Genomic DNA, 10,633 nt, shown 5'->3' with positions numbered 1-10,633 from the left:
GCACGCCCCGGCGAGCGCCGTGACCGCGGCTGTCCGCGCCCCGCGTGTCCCCTCACACGCCCCGAGCCCGGGCAGAGCACCCAGCGCTGCTGCGCTCGCACCGCGCGTTGTTCGGAGCTCCGCGCTGGGCCGGGCCGGCCGGGCCGGCTGTCGGCTGCGGCGCTGCTGCGCTCCCACGCCCGTCACCAACACGTGCAGAGGGCAGGACGGCGGGGACGGGGCAGCGCGCACACCGGCACGGGCGGCAACGAGGTGATAGGAAACCCCTTCCGAGACAGCCCCGAGTGCTACTTATACTGCTGCTACGCTGACTGCCACTCGGCCGGGAGCCCCTGCAGGGGGACAAAGGTTCCCTGCGCAGCCCGAGCCAGTGGCTGGCCGCCGCAGCCCGCGCACCGCGGTGCAGAACACGCGGTGTCTCCGCACGGGCAGGGGCCGCCACGTCCCCGCAGCCGCTGCGACCCGGCAGCACCGGCCACAGTCCGGCGGCGGCTCCACCTTAAGGAGCCCCGGGAGCCGCCCCCCGCGTCCCGCCCGAGCGCGGCTGATAGGCGGACGAGGCGGCGGGGGCGGGGCCAGGCGGCGCTCGCTATAAATATTCATGAGAGCGCGGCGGCCGGAGCGCCGCTGCCGGGGCCGGAGAGCGAGAAGTTGGCGGAGGCGCTGCCGCGCTCGACCCGGGCTCAGGTGGCGCGATCGCGGCCGGGGCGCCCGGCAGCCGGAGAGGGACCCAGCGCAGGGCGAGGGCCGGCCGGCTGGCGGTCACCCGCGGAGCCGTGCTCTCGGGCGGGCGGCAGAAGGAGCCGCTCCGGCCGCCCCAGCTCCGGCTCCGCCGCTGCCCGCCCGCTCGGGGCGCTGGGAGCCCGGCACCGCCTGGTCCCCGGGACGCCTCAGCCTTCTTCACCGCGCCCCCCGCGGGCTGACGGCCAAACTTCTCTGCCGCCGCCGCCCCGTGCCCGGCCGGCGCTGGAGCAGCGGCGAGAGGAGCTGCGCCTCCCCCTGCCGAAACCGACCCCGCGGGGAGCGATGCGACGGCGGCTGAGGGGCCTCCCGTGAGCCCACCCCCATCCTCCGGCGCCGAGTGGGGGCTGCCCCTCACCGGGTGCCCGCGGACGACGGAGTCCGGCGGGGGCTGCGAGACCTCTCACCTGCGACCGGCACGGAGGGGGCCGCCCTCCGCCCCCGCGGGGGTAGCCGGGCCGGGGGGCTGCTGTGGCGCCGTGCTCCCCGCGGCTGCTGAGCGGGACGGGAGAGGAGCCGGGGCCGCCGCCCGCCCGCCGCCGAGCATGGAGTGGAGTTACCTGTTGGAAATCACCTCGCTGCTCGCCGCCCTGTCCCTGCTGCAGCGCGCCGGCTGCGCCGCCGCCTCGGCCGCCGCCGCCGCGTCCTCCTCCTCCTCCTCCTCGGCAAAGGAGCTGTCGTGCCAGGAGATCACCGTGCCCCTCTGCAAGGGCATCGGCTACAACTACACCTACATGCCAAACCAGTTCAACCACGACACGCAGGACGAGGCCGGGCTGGAGGTGCACCAGTTCTGGCCGCTGGTGGAGATCCAGTGCTCTAGCGACCTGCGCTTCTTCCTCTGCAGCATGTACACCCCCATCTGCCTGGAGGACTACAAGAAGCCGCTGCCGCCCTGCCGCAGCGTCTGCGAGCGGGCCAAGGCCGGCTGCGCCCCGCTCATGCGCCAGTACGGCTTCGCCTGGCCCGACAGGATGCGCTGCGACCGCCTCCCCGAGCAGGGCAGCCCGGACACGCTCTGCATGGACTACAACCGCACGGACCTCACCACGGCCGCGCCGCCGCCCGCCAAGCCCCCGCTCCGCGGCTCCAAGCCCGGCAGCCCCGCCAAGGCTCCCCCCGCCGCCGCCGCCCCTCCGGCCGAGGCCCCGCGCAAGCCGCGGCCGCCGCCGCCCTGCGAGCCGGGCTGCCAGTGCCGGGCGCCCATGGTGTCGGTGTCCAGCGAGCGACACCCGCTCTACAACCGCGTCAAGACGGGGCAGATCGCCAACTGCGCCCTGCCCTGCCACAACCCCTACTTCAGCCCCGACGAGCGCGCCTTCACCGCCTTCTGGATCGGGCTCTGGTCCGTGCTCTGCTTCCTCTCCACCTTCGCCACCGTCTCCACCTTCCTCATCGACATGGAGCGCTTCAAGTACCCCGAGCGCCCCATCATCTTCCTGGCCGCCTGCTACCTCTTCGTGTCCCTCGGCTACCTGGTGCGGCTGGTGGCGGGGCACGAGAAGGTGGCGTGCAGCGGCGGGGCGGGCGCGGGCGGCGCGGGGGCCGGGGCTGCGGGGGCCGGCGGCGGCGCGGCGGGGGCGGCGGCGGCGGGGGGGCGCGGCGCGGCGGGCGGCGCGGCCGAGCTGCAGCCGGAGCTGGCGGTGGCCGAGCACGTGCGGTACGAGAGCACCGGCCCGGCGCTGTGCACCGTGGTCTTCCTGCTCGTCTACTTCTTCGGCATGGCCAGCTCCATCTGGTGGGTCATCCTCTCCCTCACCTGGTTCCTGGCCGCAGGCATGAAGTGGGGCAACGAGGCCATCGCCGGCTACGCGCAGTATTTCCACCTGGCCGCCTGGCTGCTCCCCAGCGTCAAGTCCATCGCTGTTCTGGCACTCAGTTCTGTGGACGGGGACCCGGTGGCTGGCATCTGCTACGTGGGCAACCAGAGCCTGGAGAACTTACGGGGCTTCGTGCTGGCACCGCTGCTCATCTACTTGGCCATCGGCTCCATGTTCCTGCTCGCTGGCTTCGTCTCGCTCTTCCGTATCCGCAGCGTCATCAAGCAGCAGGGTGGCCCCACCAAGACCCACAAGCTGGAGAAGCTGATGATACGCCTGGGACTCTTCACTGTGCTCTACACTGTGCCAGCTGCCAGCGTGGTTGCCTGCCTCTTCTACGAGCAGCACAACCGGCCCCGCTGGGAGGCCACGCACAACTGCCCCTGCCTGCGTGACCAGCAGCCAGACCAGGCCCGCCGCCCTGACTACGCCGTCTTCATGCTCAAGTACTTCATGTGCCTGGTGGTGGGCATCACCTCTGGTGTCTGGGTCTGGTCTGGCAAAACCCTTGAATCCTGGAGGGCCCTCTGCACTCGCTGCTGCTGGGCCAGCAAAGGTGCTGCCGTGGCTGGGAGCACAGGGGCAGGAGCAGGTGGACAGGCAGTAATCACCACAGCAGGAGGACTTGGGGCCGGAGGTGGTGGCTCCCTCTACAGCGATGTCAGCACCGGCCTGACATGGAGATCAGGCACCGCCAGCTCTGTCTCCTATCCCAAGCAGATGCCCCTGTCTCAAGTGTGAGGAGGGGGAAAGAGGCCAAAGGTTAGGGAATGAGGGACACTGGCCTGCCTAAAATGCCCCCTCACTGTTTGGTGCCATTAATGAACCCCTAATGGTCCTTATTAGCCACAGCTTGTATAGAACAATGCAGCTGGCAGAGGCCCCAGGCTCCAACCCCCTCCTCCTTCCCCTCCATTCATATGCAGGGAGCATGTACTTCAAGGAGCCAGCTTATTATTTTGCTGGCAGAGGAGGGTAGAGGCTCACCCGTGTCTTGCAGAGGACAAGGCACAGCAGCTTCTGAGTCACTCTGGACTAACAGCAGCTCTTTACTCACGGGAGGAAGGGTCTTCCTCCCCCCCATCCTGACATGGGAGTCTGCTGGGGACTGCAGGTTTTTGGGATGTGGATGACCAGGCAAATGCCTTACAATATTGACTGAATCAAAACATGTCTTAATATTACACCCCAGCTAAATACGGGTTTCCTACATTAAAGGATGTATTTATATAATTATTTGTTACCTTGTACAGATGTGTAAAATATGTATATATCCAAAGCTATACAGTCTGTAAATTTTTTTTGTAAAAAAGTTTAGAGGCTACCCCTGTAAGAGCAAATACGAGTATTCTATTTTGTCAATAAAATGACTTTTGATAAATGACTTTTTCAAGCTTTTCCACTATTCCCACCCTGGTTATTCCAGATGCTGTATCTTTAGGTAGTTCCATAAACTATCAACTGCATTCATGCTCCAGTCATTACCAGTTAAAGAAGTGAAATATGTAGACACAAGAAAACAAGTCATTCAACAAGTTGTTCTGAAAAAGTGTTTGCCAAAACTGGGAGGTGCCTTAGCGTACTTCTTTCCTTTTTTGAAAGATGACGGTGTCTTTAAACCGAGCCTTTACAAAAGAGTTGTCTCCCATGGCATGTTAAGTGTCCCTTTAAAACGGGTGTTATTTTAGGAATGTGCCTCTCATATCTGTTGTCTGCACTTCTGTAAGCACCTGCCTTTCCTGGGATGCATACTGAAGTGTAAAAGGTTAATGTTTTAAATTCATAGATCATGTACTATGGTGGAACAGTGAGTTGAGATTTGTTAGATCAATCTCTTCTTAACAGATTAAACTAACATCTTAACTTTTGTATATCAAATATGGTCCTTTTTCAAGAGAAAAGGTATTGTTCTTCTGTCAGGAGTAAGCTAATTTATTTGAGCAGAAGGCTGTTGAATTAACAGAAGAATGCTTTGGCAATTGTTGAACTTTTTACCTGTCTGCCCAGTGGCTCAGAACATCGTTCCTTTAAGAGGAGCTAAATGAATAGGGTTAATCTGTAGGGAACTTGGTTTCTTTTGAGTTTGGGAAAACTTTGATCTTTTCTCTTCACCAAACGTGATGTATAGTCTGAAGTTTCTTTCCCTGCTGCCTGGTTCCTCTTGTTGCAGACCAATTGGCCACCATGGAGCCTTAAAGTTCTTCAATTAAAGGGACATGGGACTTTTTTTTTTTTTTTTATTTTAAGAGGAAGACTTGTAACAGTTAGTGAACACCAGAGGGAAAAGGGAGAACAGCCTTTTAAACAGCTTTTCCCTGCATTGTTAGCCAGACTGCAGGCAGCAAGGCATGGCTTGGAGCATTATAGAAAAGAGCTATGAATGCCCTACAGGTGGTCTGCTCACATAATCTCCCCAATTTAAAACATTTTCCTTTACAGGACAATTGCATTACAAAACTCCCTTCTCTTTTGGTCCTAATTGAACCAAAGAACAACTACAAGATTTTCTTTAAAAACTGAGTGTCCAAAAAAAATTTAAAATCTATTAACCAACATTCTAATCTGTTTTCTAAAGTGAGAGCACTCAGAATACCAAGAGTAGAAACTGCATTAGACGTTACTCCAGATATTTTTACATCATCTGCTTATATTCTGTCAAATTAGCAATCATTTAAAAGCAATTGGTTAGGTTGTGTGCTAGCAGTGAAAAGATAGCCCCAGGTCCCTTATTAACCTGCCAATCATGATAAGAGATGGGCAGCTACCCTACTAATGACACAGATATCAGTCACGATTTGTGGGAAAAACCTTGTTTCATTGAGCACTGACTTGATTATTGGTGTCCCTTTCAAAGATCTCCTAACTTAATAGACCCCACTTCTGCAAACTTGCCAGGAACATGAAAAGGAGTAATTTAAAATGCTCCTAACTCCTTGATGTGAAAAATAATTTCATCTTCTTAAATGCAAAGGAAATTCCACTGGGATTTATGCATGGCGCCTATTTATGCACTGACTGAAAGAATCAGAATATTGACAGAGCTGTAAGTTGAAAAGGCTGTACTTTTTCTATATTGCTGGAAACATTTTTTTCAAGGTTGTTGAATTAAATCAAGGTGGCACTTTTACCTTCTGCTGGGGAAGACCCACATAGCAAAATCAGTTCTGCAGATAAAAATCTGAGTTCCTTCCCCTCTACCAGGTTCTAGCAAGGAAGACAGAGGGGAGGTACAGTCACAACTTCTCTGAGAATTTGTTTAGATAGGTTTCTCACAGGCTGCAGGTTGCTAGCACTGAGATAAAAGCATTTCTAGTAAAAGAAAGAAGTAGCCCTATGTCTTAACCTACTTGGGAATGAGCCAAGAGGTGATGCAGGTGACTACCAGACAGGTGAACTGAAAAAAGGAGTCTGAGAGCTAGCCAGGTAAACAAGATGTCTGCTTTGGAAGTGACTGAGTAATAATGCAAAGGTTAAACAAATGAAAATGAGGCAAAATTAAAATCACTAGAAACACAAACCTGGGGAAATGGAGCTAAAGAAGCTAACTTAGAAGTACAGATTTTTGTGAGTCAGTATAAAAGTTATAGATAAGGAAAAACAATCAGAAACACCAACAAGGCAATTAGGTACACAAAAAAAATAAAAATCCACAGCTACAACGAACTTCACATTATTAAGATGCCCTTTATAATACTTTAACGTTAAATTTGCTATGACAATCCGAAAAGTATTGGTAAGGTGATAGAAATGAAAATGTTAATTTTCAAGATCTTGTGATAAACTGCCTCCTCTGTAAATTTGCCAGAGAGCTACTGAAAATAGCCCAAGGAGACCCATGGCCCAAGCCCTTGCCTGCAGAGCAAGAGTGCCATCAGCATCCCTGCTGGCAAAGGCTCATCCATGGGCAAGGACAGCAGCCACACACGCTGGCTCTGGAGAGCTGAGGCAAAGCTTTGCAGTCACTGATGGGGCCCGTAGCACAACTTGTATGGCAGCATTTGGGGGCTGGATAAAGGCAACCAAGAGCCTCCTACAGAAAGGCCAAACTGCTCTGTTCAGGCGAGTGACCAAGTTAGAAAAACATGGTTTAGGGTTCTTTTCCTCTCTAGTAAGCAAGACACAGAGCTCTTATTTTTTTATTTTTTTATTTTTTTCCCCAAGACCCCTCCTTGCTTTACATGCTCCTGCTTCAGAAAGGAAATCTTACAGATCTTCCTTCTCCTGCTGCAAAAACTGAAACCTCCTGCAGCCTCCCAGAGATCTGGCCTCCCTTCTGGTGGTCCTCTTAAAAGGAGGCAGAGCAGTGCAGGTGTGCTGCAGAGCCACAGCAGGGACACTGCACACCCCCTGGGCCCTGCTGCTCAGTCCTTGGGAGCTAGCTGGAGATGTGCTCCAAAGCTTTCCCTGTGAAGGAGAAGCTTCCCTGAAGCTTTGATAATCAATCATTTTGTTGGGAAGGGGCTTCGAGACAGGGAGGAATTTGGAAATTCTCATATATTGTAATAATACAAAAGTGGCCAGGCTTTCTGGGAAGGCTATGAAGGCTAGGACTGGCACATAAGGAGTCTTTTCTCCTTTCTTACACAATATTTAAAGTATTGGGGTGCTCACCCATCAAACAGTTCTTCAAATGTTCTAAAAGCTGTCCCGGGTGGGGTAGAAAAATTGGAGGCAGGGGTGCCTCTGTGCACACACTACCCACAATGTTCTCTGAAGCCCAGCTTCAGAGCCTGGGCTTTTTCCAGGTTCTCTCAAGAGGACACATCCCTGGACACCTGAAAGCTTGTAGAAGAAAGCAGAAACAGTTTTTTACAGGAGGAAACAGGTACTGGGAGACAAGGCAGAATGCCCAAATTTAAAAAGGAATCACTAGCTGAGAAAGAAGGACCTTGGGAGAATCTCTATTTTGAAATACGAAAATTCAGTACTAGACCACTTCTTGAACCCAGTGGCTGCTCAATGCACTTATGTCACAAGCAGTACATGCAGTGCAAAAGCCAAACCTAGCCTGCAGTGAGGTAACCCTCATAACCAATAAAAACATGACATTTTACATGGGATAGACACACCACCTAATGTGAGAGAGGAGAGAACTAGTGATAATGTACATTGAAAAATGACAAAAGATGCTCCTGGAGTGAAAACTCACCTGCAGTCAAGATCATGCTGGAGGAAAGCTCAGTGTGGACCAGTCAAACCAGCTTGTGGGATCACAGCCAATCTCCAAAGTGCCTGTTACTACCTGCCTGTAGCATGCCCTACTCCTGCACCCCATTCCAGCGCCTGCATTTCTCCAGGCACACATTTCCACTCCCACACACCGTGGTCAATTCAGCTTCTGGCCCAACAGGGAAGTGAGTGAAGAGCAATCTCTCTCCATTACCCATCCTGGCCATGTTCCCTCTTTCTGTCCTGCATACCAAAACTGGATGGTATGGAAAAGATAGCGCATTTCTCCCTAGAATTAAAGAGGCTGGGTGACAAAGGTCACCCTGAAAACAATAGGATGAGACTAAGAAGAATAAAGAGATCTGAAAAGTCAGTCCAAAAGAAAAAACATTAAACAAGGCAGGCTCCCAGCATGTGGTCATGATGAGCTCTAGGCAGCCTTTAAGAGAACTCAATTAGAAATCTTCAGACAGCTCTATTTATTTAAGCTTTTATAACTGCCCATCATTACTGTAATCAGGTATATGAATTTCACTAGTTCAGCAGAAAGGATCACACACCATAAATGCTATGGTGATATGGAAATAGCTAGTGTCTGGTATTAAAATGTGGAGCAATAATCTGAGGTGACTAGGGGTAGTCAAAACACCTCAGAAACTATCACCTAAGGTCAAATGCTGAACCAAGCTTTTTGAAGGCTGAGATAGCACTTCTTTGCTCCCACTAGTCTCTTATCTGTGATCTCAAAACACTTTACATTCACTTGTGAACTAATCAAATTTCTTCTTGTGAGGCAGAAATTGCAGTAATAATACCCAGGCTAATGAAACTTAAATGTAACTCTAGGAGAAAACCCTGGATTTCCTGACTCTGCTCTGTGTCCTCAGTACAGCTCCGTTTCATGAGCACTTTCTCCCACCAGTGTCCCCACAGCAGCCCCAAAGGCCACAGCCCCATGCCCGCAGTGTCCGGCTCTGCCAGGCTCCAAACCTGCGGCGTGAGGCTGCCCGAGCCCATCGGGCCATGCATGCTGCAGCGCTCAGCCGAAATCAGCTTGTGCAAGACTGGAGGGAAATTGCTCCATCCTCCCATTCCCTACAGGTAGGTAGGTATGGAAAAGAAAGTTCACAGCAATTCTGGAGTTGCACCGGGCAAGGAATCCGGCAGGGAAAGCGGCTGCGGTAGGAGAGGCTGTGCGGGCACAGCGGCGGGAGCGGGATGTGGGATGTGGAGTGTGGGATGAGGGATGGAGGGATGGAGGGATGAGGGATGGAGGGATGGAGGGATGGAGGGATGAGGGATGGAGGGATGAGGGATGGAGGGATGGAGGGATGAGGGATGAGGGATGGAGGGATGGAGGGATGGAGGGATGAGGGATGGAGGGATGAGGGATGGAGGGATGGAGGGATGAGGGATGAGGGATGTGCAGCGATCTCCATCCCGCAGTGCCCTCCGCTGGGGAGACCGGGAATTCCAGCGCCAGCCCCTTCCACCGCTCCTGCTCCCGCTTTGCCAGCCTTTCCGGAGCTTCTCCTCTCGGCCGAGCGTGGCGGGGCCGTGGGGGGAGATGCCAGCCCCGCTCCCTGCTCTGGCCCTGCACACACCGCCGCTGGCACCCTCTGGGCACGGCTCACCACCGCTGCCACAAGCAGAATACAGAACTAAGATGCTCTTTCTTAAAATCCAGCTCTCCAAGAAAATAGAAATTTAGTCAGAAAGACACGGCCACATTCCTGTAGATGCCTAATATGTTATAAAGGAGAATGCTGGCCTATTTCTCTTGAACGCTACCTTACTTGTTTAATATGCTGCATTAAGAAAGGGTTCTTATCCCATCGGTTTTGCCTTACATGTGACTTGTTAGGTGCTTTCAGGTGTGCTTTAAATGCATTAGTCAGAAGTTCTTTCCTCCAAACTTCTGTCATTGATAATTATACGTGACATTCTTCACAAAGATAGTCTCGAATTATTTTTTTCTACTTGACTTTTTTCCAGAAATATACTTATGACCAGAATGTCCCATTTTCACATCTTCTGTAATTAGAAAGAATAATTTTCATGCTATGAACAGAAATGTGTTTGAGACATGATACCTTCATCATTTCTCAGTGGTTGAAATCTAAATGCTCTCTTTCAATGTAAATAAGAAAATGTAGCCATCTGGCTTAGGAAACAAATTACTTGCTTTGGCTTTCTCTCCAGATGTAGGGAGGGAACAGAATTAAATCTGACTTTTAGGAAAGGAAGGGGGAATGTTTCCCGTGGAGTCTGTGCAGCTTTGGGCACTGTGTGTTCTGTGCATCACTCTGCAGGGAGATGCACAACTTTCTCCCCTCAAACCTGCAGGGTAGAAAGCACATTTATCATTGTGGGTTTTAAACTGAAGTTACTTTTTTGCAAAACGCAGGGAAGAAATGTTTTGTTAGAACAAGTTGTAAAATCTTATTTTTCCAGGACACAGAGCAGGGCACTAGGACTAGCCAGACCAGGAAACCACGGAGACCCACACGGAGCTTCTTTGCTGCCATCCTCGAGCTCATTAGTGTACAAGAATTGTGTGTGTTGTTTTTAGCAGCTAAAGAGTTATTTATGGCTTCTATGTTCTCAAGCCAAAGTGAGTGAGGGGTGCAACCAGGGCAAACGCATCAGAGCAATGCAAATCACTGACAAGGCATCATGAATACAAGCTGAGCAGAATTTAAATACAATCCATGAATGAGAGGAAAGATTTGCATGCGGGAAAGAATCATTAGAATCTGATTTAACAAGCAGTACATAAAATGGGCCTTTGCAGCTTAAAATGAAGCAAAGCACATTCACGTTATACATTCTTAATGAAAAAAAAAAAGCAGCAAAATCACAAAAAACCTAATTTATAAGTAGAGCTTGGAATAGAAATGGTT

General features: G+C 52.4%; 1 protein-coding gene across 1 annotated transcript; it reads left to right on the top strand.

The window, feature by feature from the left end:
- Positions 1–632: 632 nt before the first annotated feature.
- Positions 633–3,945, top strand: FZD8 (frizzled class receptor 8). Its single transcript, XM_023920545.2, has one exon. It carries the CDS (start codon positions 1,287–1,289, stop codon positions 3,300–3,302), a length of 2,016 nt encoding a protein of 671 aa, XP_023776313.2. The 5' UTR covers positions 633–1,286; the 3' UTR covers positions 3,303–3,945.
- The last annotated feature ends 6,688 nt before the right edge of the window (positions 3,946–10,633 follow it).

The sequence above is a fragment of the Cyanistes caeruleus genome, chromosome 1 (genome assembly GCF_971803275.1).
Source record: "Cyanistes caeruleus chromosome 1, bCyaCae1.hap1.1, whole genome shotgun sequence".
Lineage (NCBI taxonomy): Eukaryota > Metazoa > Chordata > Aves > Passeriformes > Paridae > Cyanistes > Cyanistes caeruleus.
Note: the sequence above shows the minus strand (reverse complement) of the source record. Positions and strands in the feature narration are given on the sequence as shown.